The sequence below is a fragment of the Rutidosis leptorrhynchoides genome, chromosome 8 (genome assembly GCF_046630445.1).
Source record: "Rutidosis leptorrhynchoides isolate AG116_Rl617_1_P2 chromosome 8, CSIRO_AGI_Rlap_v1, whole genome shotgun sequence".
In the NCBI taxonomy this organism is placed as follows: domain Eukaryota; kingdom Viridiplantae; phylum Streptophyta; class Magnoliopsida; order Asterales; family Asteraceae; genus Rutidosis; species Rutidosis leptorrhynchoides.
The window spans coordinates 7,103,719-7,117,638 of record NC_092340.1 but is presented as its reverse complement, the minus strand read 5'-3'; the positions used below and the strand labels follow the sequence as shown (position 1 = coordinate 7,117,638).

The following is a 13,920-nucleotide window of genomic DNA, read 5'->3' as shown; positions in this document are numbered from 1 at the left end:
GACTACACAAATGCAAGAAGAACAAGATAGAATGTAAGAAGCCTGAAAACGAATAGTTCTTCTTATTTTAAAAAGGAAGAGATTTGGTACACCAAATGATTGTAGTATGACGAAAGACTTAATAGACAGTTAAGAAAACAAATTAAGCATGGAGAGTAAAATTTTGCATGAGAATGAGCAATCCAGCTATCATGGTACTTAAGACTTGGTTATGATTAAGTAGTAAGATGTGCATGATATACGATGTTTAAAATGAAGATTAAGTGTATATACAAATGTGTATTATCTGTACCTAATGATGGAAATGAGTAAAGACACGAAAGAGATGTGAGAAATAAGAAGATTTTTATATTATGGCAATGACTTTTGAGAATGGAAGGAGGCGTTTATGAAAAGTTGCATGAAAATAATTTAAAGAGTAAGGTTCCTTACCCGTAAAGATGATGAGATATGTATTTAGGGCTACATTTGCGTTGTAGCAATGAGTCTTGTGACACGTTCTGGTTATGTATTGAAAAAGAAGTAGATTCGACTATTCATTAGCCAGAGAATATGAAGTAGAGACTGATGATGAAAATAAAGATAGTGTATGATTAATCTATAATCATACTAAATGATATTGAAGGCTTGTTCAAGTAATTAGGTAAATTTTATAAGCAAAAGAATTTATTGGGTTTTACATGAGGCATGTCAGATTCCCCGATTCTAGTTAATGTGGTTAAGAGGAAAAAGGGTTAAGTGAAGATACATGATTGAAGGGATCATAAGAAAGGAAGATTGATCATGGTGATAATATGATCGTTAACTTTATGGAGTTAGATGAAGGTTGAAATAATGGTAACTCTTTAGACTTTAGTAGAAATATTTTACAAAGAAAGAACCTATGGAAGATTCGAAGGAATGTAAGTTTGTATAAAAGTGATATATCGGGAGCAAATGCGGACTCTAGTATTGGTTCGCGAATAGAGATTAAGAGATTCTAGAAGATTTTTATATTTAAGCAAATGAGTCATATAATGTGTGATTTTTATGAAGAGACTTAAAAGATGAATTTTTACAAGTGTAAAATTGGTGAAAGATGTAATTTAATTAAGAAGAAAAAGGTACTTATGGAATGTATTGTGCAATTATACGGAAATCTTACAACATGGAAATAATGGTGAGCATAAAAAGGGATAAAGTCTTTTTATTTGTTTAATACTAAACACGATTCGAGATGATGATGCGAATAATCAATGTTGATGGCATGAGATGTCGACACGAAAAGCACGTAAGGAAGTAAAATCTATGTAAATTAGCGAAAATTAAGAGAAGCTAGTGAAGAATTTAGAGGGATAACATGTTTTAATACCTTAAAAGAAGAGAATTAAGATGCGAGAATATGGTATAACGAGAAATTTTCTGGAAAAGAAATAATGATTTGTTTGGTATTAAGGACTAGTTTTCAATTATGAGGATTTTTATTGGTAAAGATTGTGATATAGAGGCCTGATAATACAGGAAAGGAGATAAAAAGCGGATAAATTAAAATATTTAATGAAAGATACGTGAAGAAAGAGTACTTAATGTAGGAAATTTAAGAGTTAGGGTGACAGAAAATAACGAATGTATGCCTAAAGAACAACTAGTGTGTGATTGATGGGACAACGTACACAAAAGTCTACAAGAAACTACCAATGTTAAGAGGAGATTAGGTAAGAGTTAAGTACTTTGGTTAGCAAATTGGAAAGAGATTAGTGAACAAAGCTCGAAATTATGAGGACATAGGTATAAACGGTAACAAATTAGATGAAAAGCTTTAATATATTCAGGATGACTTATGATTATTAGAAACTTTATTCGATTAAATGAAATTGATCTCAACGAGCATTGAGTTATGTGCAAGGACCGGTGAAGGTCCAAATATAGTTTTTAAGGGTTTTGAGTTCACCAAGGAATAAAAAGGATAGTTCGTGAGGACACGAACATTTCAACGGGGGGAGAGTTGTAACACCCCAAAATTTCAAGTTAGTTATTTTGTTAAAAAGGACTAGTCTTGTAAAGTATGTAATGTGATGGTTAGTTAGTGAGAGGGACCACCTAAACTATGTAATGGTGGGGAGGGACATAAGTTGTCAATCATCCAAAGTTGTTATATTAAATGAGTGGAGGAGAGCTTCTAGCTCATTTTGGAAGATTCAAGAAAAGTTTTTTTTTTTAAAAAGGAGAAGAGAAAGAACGGTTTTGAAAGCAAGGAAATTAGGGTTTTCAAATCCAAAGAGTAAAATTGATTAAACTTGGAAGCAAGTAATTAAAGGTGAATAAAGCTAAAAGGAAGCAAGAAACTAGCATCTTCTCTATCTATTTTGCTAGTTTAAAGATTTGAGTTGGAGTGAAGTTGAGGTGCTAGTCAAAGCAAAATAACTTCAACCAATCAAGGGAGTGCTCTAATCAAGGTGAGTTATATGGGGGTAATATGGGCGGGTCAAGGGTGATCATGGAATCCATGATCATAAGTTATGTAAAAGAGATGTTTATGATTATTCTATGTTTTTGAGTTTAATTATAGAAGTGTACTTGTGGTTGTTTTGAATACGATATAGGATGATATGGGTGACTAAATGCTCCCGGATTGCATCCGTGCAAGAGGGTGACGATTAAGTTCACTAGGTAAAGCTTAGACTTTTCGTCTATGTCAAAGTGCAAAGCTTAGACTTCATGTCTATTATAAGGCAAAAAGCTTAGACTTTGTGTCTATGTTAAGGTGTAAAGCTTAGACTTTATGTCTATGTCCATATCACGAGATAAGCTTGAATTTATATTCATGTTAAGTGTAAGCTTGGACGGGGTCCATGTTAAGAGTAAGCTTGGATTTATATCCATGTTAAGTGTAAGCTTGGACTGGGTCCATGTTAAGAGTAAGCTTGGATTTATATCCATGTTAAGTGTAAGCTTGGACGGGGTCCATGTTAAGAGTAAGCTTGGATTTATATCCATGTTAAGTGTAAGCTTGGACGGGGTCCATGTTAAGAGTAAGCTTGGATTTATATCCATGTTAAGTGTAAGCCTGGATGATGTCCATGTTATGTGTAATCTTGAACACACATCTATGATAATGTTTTAAGCTTGAACTATGTACATGTCATGTGCTAAGATTAGATGTATGCCTAGGATGCGAGATGATCAAGTTCGAAACACGGAATCAACCTTCGGGTTAGAAGGTTATGGTTACGTTATGATTGTGTTTATGCTTTAAGATATTTACTTACCATTAACTCACTATGCGTATTGCTTATCCCGTTATGTTGTTAATGTTTGTTAGGTTCGTATGCATCGAGAAGGTATGGGACGACAAGGTTTTAGAGGAACATTCGGCACTTAGCAAGTGGTATGCAAGTCTCTTATTTGAATCTAGCTTTATGATAACCGCTTATTAACGCCAAGGGTCAAAAGTGTATTAAGATAAAAGATGTTTAAGTTTGTTTATGTGTTATGACGATTAAAACAGGTTGGAACGGAGTTGTTATGCTTTGATAGTCAAACGGGTCACAAGTGTTAATTTGGTTAAAAACTACCATGTCAGGGCCTGATCCCGGAATGGGATTAAAAGATCCCGGAATGGGATCAAAGGTGATTTTCAAGAAATTTGATCAGAACCTGATCCCATAGTGGGATGATGGGATCCCATAGTGGGATCTAAAAAAAAAAAAAAAGTTCATCGTTTAAGGGCGTTAAACACTAACGTTAATTGGTTGTCGAAGAGTGTTGGATAGAACTCGTTAATGGTTGCTCGGGTTTGGTTGATGTTTCAACAAAAGGAGCGATTTTCTTCGAGGGTGATCAATTAGGAGTCTTTAGGTGATGGAAGAAGGGTGGATAATCTTGTAAGTCCCGGAACTTGAGCTTTCTAGGATCGTTAAGGGTGTCGAAAACTCGGTGTGAGTTTGGTAACCGACGAAAGTTATCGAGCTAGTGGGAGTTAGTCGACTAGTGAAGTTGTGAAGATGATTATACGACGTTGTCTCCAATTTTCTCAAGATTAGTGTGATGATTTCGGGTAACACTAGGGCTTCGAGTACTTGTTTTACTCTCCGATGGCAAAGAAATTTGTGACTGACTGGTGGTACGAACCAAGTTCCTTCTCGAGTAGCCTTGGTTTTATTTCTTACTCGTACAGTGGGAGCGTGCTTGGGATGAGAAGATGGGTTTGTGAAATTCATAGTTATGAGGAGGTCAGTGCACCAGCGAGAAAGCGGAAAGTTGAAAAGTTAGTAGATTTTGAGGTTGTGACTGCGTTCTCACTAGAGCCTTGATGAAGAGTCTACGAGGGCGTCTGTTGGATTTTCTGATTGCTGGGAAGAAAAATCATAGATATACAGTGAAATCATGTACGAGGGTGATCATTGACATGTGTGTTTGGGATTGGACATGTCTAGAGTGATCGGTGAGGCGGTGTAGTCTCATGAAGAATCCTATAATTAAAGAGTCGCATACTTCAATTGGTCTTCTGGTGTAAGAAGATGATCTTCGTGTTAGAAGATGGTGGCGATAGAAACCGAGATGGCCCAAGCTAGTAACTATGAGATTGGATTATCACTCAGTGGTGTTTTTTGTTGTCGAAAGACTTCACTTGCTCGTAGGCTAACGAGTGAAGTGCGGCGTGATTCGGGTGTCTCATCTGGCGGTATTAAAAGGAGTTGGTAATCGGCTAGTCTAGAGTTATTGTAGGTTTGTTTAAACATAGTGACGGGTTGGCGAAGGTTGTTTAATGTCTCCTTCGAGTGGGAGATTGTTGGAGTGCGAAGTTTGAATTAAATAAGGTTTGCTGAATCTGTGAAATTGGTGACCGCGAGTTTAGAGTTATGGTCGCAAAAATCACATCCGTGCTGAGAAAACAAAACTCGTGACCACCAGAATTTCATCTCGGTCAAGAGAATTGTTCTGACGGGAGAAAATTCTAGAATTGAGTTTTGTTGCTCGTTAAGTTGTTTCCTTGTTTAGATTTGCCTATATAAACACCCTATGTAACCCATACAATGTGTGCACGAAATTAATAGTGAAAACTCTTTGGTTTGCGCCCGTGGACTAAACCCTTCTCCGTGTTTTGGAGTTGGGATATAACCACTTTAAATCCCGTGTCGTTTTATGTTTTTATTTATAGTTATGCTTTATTATTCGTTTGTCGTTCTGGGTATGGTGATTAGTATAAATCATCTGTCTTGTTTGAGTCCTAAAATCCTAACATATACAACTTGAGTTAAATCGACTCATTCATATTTTAAAGGGTTGAAATAGACACCTTGGGACTACAATACTACAATAAACATCATATTGACAGTTGAAGGAGCTTTTAGAATACAAAAGAGTTTGTTAAAGTTAAAGAATTTTCTCATGCGGATGCGTATTACATCTGTTTAAAGGTGGCATTCTTGAACACATGAAGGTTGTGTTTGAGTACAAATGACTGAGATGATTTAGTACTCATTGTTAAACTGTTCAGTATTTAGCAAATCTGTTCATATATTCTGAACGACAAATTTTAACTGACAAAATAAAAAATAAAAAATTCCTGAACCATTTAAAATTACTCCAATATACGCTCTTAGTCATTCTTAAAAATATTTAAACACTTATTAAACAACTACTAGTATTTTTCATAATTTCTCATACTTGTTACAAATTGACATAATTTATTAATTATCAAGAAAAGGTAGCAAACAAATACTTGTTGCCCAACACAACTACTCCAATCCTGACATGTTTTTTTATATTGTTTTAGCAAAAACGTGAAAACTACAATAAACAAAAAGGAAAAGTTTATTAAAAGATAAAAGCCACCAACATGTACAACATATAAGCTCTAAAACCAATTGGTGATAGAGGGAGGTTCTCATAAGCTTATATATGCACATTTGTTTAATTCAATATCCGATGTGAGACACAATGAACCGATTAGTTCCAACAGTTTTAACTCAATACCCACCTAGTTCGGCGATTCAGCTTTCTCACCTTTATCATACATACGCTTACTCTATATGCATAAGTATAAATTAAAGCAACATATAAACGAGTCATCATATGCTTCATTATACTCCATATTTTATTTTTATTATTAAACTATAAGTCTATAACTATAACGTGCCCCATGCGATTTAATGGTTATTGATTAGTTAGATGGAATGAAGCATTATGGTGGGAAACTTGTGACAAATAATGCTTGAAAAGCAAATGATCATGCACTTATTGGATAAGCTCCCCCTAATCATCACAGTACAAAAGACAATAGTTGACCTTAATTTTGTCATTATGTACTAACATGCAATTAACGTACCCCATGCTCAACTTAACAACTTAGAGCGCTCGTAACGGTTCCCGTGGGTGGTCAGTCGTTGGCCAAGCCCTTCAAGGGCGCCGATACCAGCAAAAACTCGATGACCCGCCCTCCATTGACCGCCCTTGAATTTGCTTGGCAAAGACAATTGCAATCACGGATTTAACGGCTATTTTTTCCAACGACTACAACAATAATTTAAAATTTCTTTCCCAACTACAATCTCATTTATATACCCACAACATCTATCTTTTTTTCACCAACATTCAAATATCATTTTCATCTACTTCTCACAACATCTATCTCTTTTAATCAATATGTCTTCCAACAAAAAAAAATCAAAAAAAAAAATCAAAAAACAACAACAACAACAACAACAACAACAACAACAACAACAATCACAACAACAACCACCACCACTACAATTTAATCACATTGATTAAGACATGTGGAATTCGGTCCTCCAAAACACCATTCATCAATCTCAACAACTTAATCCCATGGGCTCGTCTTCTAACGTTTCTAACATGCAATATCCCCAATATCATCAACTAAATAATTGGCCCGTGAATCCATTTTCCGTACCTCATTACCTCACTAATCCTCATTATCAAACACCTCAATATAACCAACCACAAACACCTCAATATAACCAACCACAAACACCTCAATATAACCAAACACAAACCCCTCAACATAACCAACCTCAAAGCCCTTATATACCTACGTTTGATACATCACTCGAAGAAGACGAACCCGATGCAGTGCAAGAAACACAACCCGATATTGAGGAGGTCGAAGAAACACAAGAAACTGCCGCCTCCAAAAAAGGAAAAAGGCCAAAAGTTATGTCGTCGGGCGATGAAAGTAGGATTTTGGCCGAGTGTTGGATGCGCGCTACTCTAAATCCCGAGATTGGAAACTCCCAAACACATAATTCATTTTGGGGGACCATCCGACAAGATTACAACTCTAAAGTAAGGGAACAAAGGCGTATGGATCAAATATCTGGCAAGTGGACCAAGATGGCCAAAGATATCAAGCTATTTGTCGCACTTTATGAAAAATTTGTGAAGCATTGGCCTAGTGGAGCCAACGACAACGATATTTTGGTGTCAGTTAAGAAGGCGTTTCGTGAGCAACAAAAGAAAGTCTTCGCGTAATGCGTTGAGGGTTGTTAAAGAATGTCCCCAATTTAAAGTCTATGAAACCGTGGTGACCGCCAAACGTCGTGCAACCGAGCCTGACCCTGTCAATTTAGGAGATGCCGATGAGACTCCGACTCCGACTTCGACTGATACCCCGTCTATCAATTTGGAGAATTTATTTCGAGGTCTATCACTCCGCCGTCCACAGGGTAGTACAAAGAATCAAAAGAGTTCTTGTTCGTCGGATGCAGCATCTGGTTGTTCTTCGGAGGATGCTAGAGCCGCGGTTTATGAAACTGCAAATGCTACACGTGAAACCATGAGGGCAATCAAGGAGGAAGCTGAAAAACTGACAAGAAAGTTGGAGGAGGAGGTTGAGACTCGTATGATGTTGGAAAGCTTGAAGCTTCTATCGCAACCGGTGTCTTCCGACATTCCACCCAACCAATACGAGTTATTGATGCGAGCAAGGAGTAACATAACGAAGAAGTATAAGAACAAGTTTACCGAAGACGAGTAGTGTTTGTTGTTTTCAAAATTTGTCTTGTAAGCGTTTTTTTATTTTATTTTTAATTTAGGACTTTGTAATGTTTTTATTTTTAGGACTTTGTAATGTTTCTTTTTTAGGAATTGTAATTGTTTTTTTTTTTTTTTAGGAATTTGTAATGTTTTTTTATTAATAAAACTTTTATTTTTAGAATTTTAATTGTTATATATAAGTTAATAATATAAAAGTTTAATATAAAAAATAGAGGTGGGACTAAGTGATGGGTACGTCATGGATGTTAACAGTTAGTGGTTAGTTAGTGATGGGAAGAAGGTGCTGATGTGGCGCTGATGTGACAGTCAGTGACCCCATGACGGACCTTCATGGATAAGACTTGTTGTATCGGTGTGCAAACAACGGCGTCCCCGCCTACGTGGCATGGGGAAACGCCTTCTTTCCCAAGTATCAGTGCGTGGATCGAGAAAAAAAGGGGTCTGGCCGTGGCCCTGCAACGACTTCGACAACGGCATTGTTGGGTTTGTGATGCCACGTGTCGGTGTTTAATTGGATACATCATGTATCCGTTGGGAATTTAAAAAAAAAAATCCTATATTATTTATCCTATATATATACATTAATTTTACTCATTCTAAAAAATCTTTCTTTCAATCTTATTTTTCTTTTCAACTTAATCACTCTAAACATTTTTAATGGATAAAACATTCAAGATGCTCGAGTTTATTATTGATGACGATTCGGCTGATGAAAAAATTGTTAATTTTGTTAGTAGTTTGGCGGAATAAGAAGTGGAGGGAGAAGCTAGTAGTTCGCGAGTCCCTCGAACCCGGGTTTATATTCCAAGGGATCGTGAAAGTGCGGCTGAGAGGTTATTCAATGATTATTTTGCGGATTCACCAGTGTATCCGGAAAACAAATTCAAGCGACGTTTTCGAATGAGTCGTCAATTATTTCCCTGAATAATCGAAGGTATATCTAACCTTAATAGTAGCAATATTCCCGAATATTTTATGTATTTTAGAGAACATCCCGATGCAGCTGGTCGTCAAAGTTTGACAATACTACAAAAGTGTACTGCGGTCATACGTCAAATGGCATATGGAACTACACCTGATATGTTTGACGAATACATAAAAATTGGTGAGAAAACTGCTGCTTTATGTTTAGATTATTTTTGCAAATGCATATTTCATTTGTTTGCGAGAGAGTATTTGAGAAAGCCAACAGCTGAAGATATTGCTCGGCTTTATAATTTTCACTCCCAAAAACATGGTTTACCGGGTATGCTTGGTAGTATTGATTGTATGCATTGGGAGTGAAAGAATTGTCCCGTTGCGTGGCAAGGACAATATACTAGAGGTGATAAAAAGGGACCGTCCATTATGCTTGAAGCAGTCACCTCTCAAGATTAGTGGATATGGCATGGATTCTCTGGTATGGCAGGTGCAAACAACGACATTAACGTTTTAAATGCCTCGCCGTTGTTCAACAGTATAAAGGACGACACTGCTCCTCCTTCACCATTTGATGTAAACGGGCATCACTACGATAGAGGGTATTACCTAGGTGATGGTATATACCCTGATTGGGCTATGTTGGTCAAAGCACCCCATGATCCTACTGACAAACCGCGAAAAAAATTTAAACGGTTTCAAGAAAGTGCCAGAAAAGATATTGAGCGTGCATTTGGAGTATTACAGGGTGGATTTGCAATGTTAAAAACTCTGGTGAGATCTTTGGACTTCAAAAAAATTAGAAGACATTTGTATTGATAATACTAAAAACGAACATATATTTCATAGCATTATTCCTCAAGAAAGACAAGCTTTTAGTTGCAATTGTTCTATTTAAAAGTGATATTCGTTTAAATAATAAAAGGTGAAGACGAAAGACAGATTCGACGAATTGAAGACGCAAACGACCAAAAAAACTCAAAAGTACAAAATACAATCAAAGAGGTTCCAATTATTGATAAGAAACGTCTCAAAATTACAAGAGTACAAGATTTAAAACGCAAAGTACAAGATATTAAATTGCACGCAAGGATGTTCGAAAATTCGGAACCGGGACCAGAGTCAACTCTCAACGCTCGACGCAACGAACTAAAAATTACAAGTTAACTATGTATATAAATATAATATAATATATAATTAATTCTTAAAATTAATATATATATTATAATATATTTATAAAACGTCGGCAAATTAAAATACAAACCTTTGTGAGCTGGAATTACGAACTCCGCGAGTTGCGGAGTATGGAGGCCAAAAATGCCGCGACTGGCGGAGCAGCCAAATACGAAAATCCCTATAAAACCCAACGAATTCTGATCATTTTTATCATCCAATATATCAATCTCTCTATATCTATACGTAATATTTATATTTATATTTATATTTTAATTTTAATTTTAATTTTAATTTTAAATCCTAATAATAAGGGTATGTTAGCGAATGTTGTAAGGGTGTAAGTCGAAATTCTGTCCGTGTAACGCTACGCTATTTTTAATCATTGTAAGTTATGCTTATATTATTTTCATTAATGTCTCGTAGCTAAGTTATTATTATGCTTATTTAATACCGAAGTAATCATGATGTTGGGCTAATTACTAAAATTGGGTAATTGGGCTTTGTACCATAATTGGGGTTTGGATAAAAGAACGACACTTGTGGAAATTAGACTATGGGCTATTAATGGGTTTTATATTAACTAAACAATACCTTGTTAATTTAATATACAAACTTATAATTCGACGTATTTATATATAACCACATACGCTTGACTGGGTACGGTGGGCGGGATATTTATAAATACCAATAATTATTCATTTTACCGGACACGGAACTGGATTAATAGTTAATAGATTTGTTGAAATAGGGGTGAATTACATTCAAGGGTAATTGGTTTAATTGTTAACAAAGTAGTAAAACCTTGGTTTACACGCAGTCGATAACCTGGTGTATTCATTAAACAAAGTACTAAAACCTTGTTACAATTCGAATCCCCAATTAGTTGGAATATTTGACTTCGGGAATAAGAATAATTTGACGAAGGCTTTCGCTCTTTATATTTATGACTGATGGACTATTATGGACAAATCCGTATGGACATATTAAATAATCCAGGACAAAGAACAATTAACCCATGGGCATAAAACTAAAATCAACACGTCAAACATCATGATTACGGAAGTTTAAATAAGCATAATTCTTTTATTTCATATTTAATTTCCTTTATTTTATATTTAATTGCACTTCTAATTATCGCACTTTTATTGTTATTGTATTTAATTGCACTTTTTAATTATCGCAAGTTTATTTTATCGCACTTTTATTATTCGCAATTTCATTATCGTTATTTACTTTACGTTTTAAATTAAGTCTTTTATTTAATATTTTACATTTGGTTTTAACTGCGACTAAAGTTTTAAAATCGACAAACCGGTCATTAAACGGTAAAAACCCCCCTTTATAATAATAATATTACTTATATATATATTTGTATTTTTATAAATTTAAACTAATATAGCGTTAAGCTTTGTTTAAAAGATTCCCTGTGGACCGAACCGGACTTACTAAAAACTACACTACTGTACGATTAGGTACACTGCCTATAAGTGTTATAGCAAGGTTTAAGTATATCCATTCAATAAATAAATAAATATCTTGTGTAAAATTGTATCGTATTTAATAGTATTACCTAGTAAAATTTAAAGCTATTTTATATACACCTCGCATAACATCAAGTTATTTTTGGCGCCGCTGTCGGGGATCATCTAGCTTAAAAGCCGGAAGCGCAACGCTAATAATAATAATAAAAAAATTTTATTAAGTTTTAATTAGTTTTTATAAAATATATACTTTTTAAAATTAAAAAAAATTAAAAAATTAACAACCGAAAAAAATATATATATAAATCTATTTTTAAATTTTTTATAAAATTATAAAGTATTTCTATTTTTATTTTAGTTTTTAAAACATAAGTTTTTATTTAATTTATATAAATATTTTATATATTTATTTAAACAGAAAATATAAAACAGAATATAAAAAATAAAAAAAACGCGTCGAATTTTAAATACGGGGTAATTATTATTTATTTATTATTATTAACCCTAATTACTTATTTATTATTATAATTAGTTTTAAGTTTTTAAATTAAATTGTATTTTAGTTAAATTAGTTTAATTAAAATATAAAATTAATAGTTTAATAAAATAAATAATATAAAAATAATATTTTTATAAAAATTGTACTTTTTACAACTTTTTGTATATTTTTATATTTTGTCCCTTTTTAATTATTTTAGCGTAATATTTGTATTTTTCGCTCGTATTTAGTTTTAAGATATAGTTTTTGCCATAGTTATTTTTTTTACTTCTAGATTTTTAGGCTTTGCCGTAAAATCCCTTAAGTGCTTTTTCTTTAGACTAAGATTTAGGTGATTTAGAATTTTGCGATGCCTTTTTAAGTTTTAGTACCTTTTTAAGTTATTTCCATTTGGGATATAGTTTTACTTGTAAGCTTTAATATTTTTAGACGCCTTTTACCTATGTATCAATTATCATTCCAATTAGTAATCTCAATTTGCGATTATAATTTTAAGTTAGTGATAGTAATAAGGTTGGGTTAGTCTAGTGTTTTTAAGTTCTATAAGTCACTCTTTTTCTTTCTTATTTTTATTTTTCGATCTTTTTCCGACACGCTCTTTTTCTTTCTTATTTCTCGCTATTCTAGTTTTTAGGACATAGATTTTTTATTCTACTTCTTATCTAAATTTCTTAAAATTACGAAAATTTATTTTAAGTGGTTAAATTGATAGACATCAAAATTTTCTGGTTCGTAGTAATAGTTGGATTTGTACATGGACCGGGTTATTGGAGCCAAACAGTCCTCAATTATATTGAAACCAAACGAATCCTGCCCCTCTGCTGCATCTTTTGGCTATTCGAAACGTGGGCAAAATCAGAAAAGTCTATTAATTGGATAACTTATATAATTTTTCTTTCTTTTTTAAAAACTAATAGGATATTCAGTGAATGCACCGAGCAAGACGTTCACCACCTTTTGTACGTTCACCACCTGTAACTAGATCAAGACATTTAGCAAATATTACCGCCGTTGATTTTTCTTTAGAATCGTCATCCAGTCGACCAAGTACTCCAATTCAAATTTCCGATAATCCATTTTTTGAACCCGACCTCACAATTGAGAATCCGGAGAATATTCAGGGACGATTCATAGATCCTGAACCACTAAACTTTCCTCCGGAACCACCAATCATTCAAACAGAGATTGTTGAGGAACGAACCATTAAATCAGAATCCTCTAGTGATTCCGATTCAACAAATTCAATTATGAAGAATCTGGAACCTTTAAGTATGGAAGACCGAATGAGAGCTAAACGCACTGACCAAGGTCACGCAATTACTCATCCAGAAATTAGTGCGCCAGATTATGAAATCAAAGGACAAATTCTACACATGGTGACTAATCAATGCCAATTTAGTGGTGCGCCGAAGGAAGATCCAAATGAACATCTTCGTACCTTTAATAGGATCTGCACTCTATTTAAAATAAGAGAAGTGGAGGATGAACAGATATATCTCATGTTATTTCCCTGGACTTTAAAGGGAGAAGCCAAAGATTGGTTGGAATCGTTACCTGAAGGGGCGATTGATACATGGGACGTTTTAGTTGAAAAATTTCTTAAACAATTCTTTCCGGCATCTAAAGCCGTAAGACTTCAAGGAGAAATTGTTACGTTCACACAGAAGCCAAATGAAACTCTATATGAGGCGTGGACAAGATTTGGAAAGTTATTAAGAGGATGTCCGCAAAATGGTTTAGATACCTATCAAATAGTACAAATATTCTACCAAGGATGCGACATCACTACAAGGAAAGACATCGATATAGCAGCTGGTGGTTCTATTATGAAGAAAACAGAAACTGATG

At 34.3% G+C, this 13,920-nt stretch overlaps 1 protein-coding gene across 1 annotated transcript; it reads left to right on the top strand.

The window, feature by feature from the left end:
• The first annotated feature begins 9,054 nt into the window (after positions 1 to 9,054).
• Positions 9,055 to 9,735, top strand: LOC139863121 (uncharacterized). Its single transcript, XM_071851769.1, has 2 exons — positions 9,055 to 9,265; positions 9,407 to 9,735. Exons 1-2 carry the CDS (start codon positions 9,055 to 9,057, stop codon positions 9,733 to 9,735), a joined length of 540 nt encoding a protein of 179 aa, XP_071707870.1.
• The last annotated feature ends 4,185 nt before the right edge of the window (positions 9,736 to 13,920 follow it).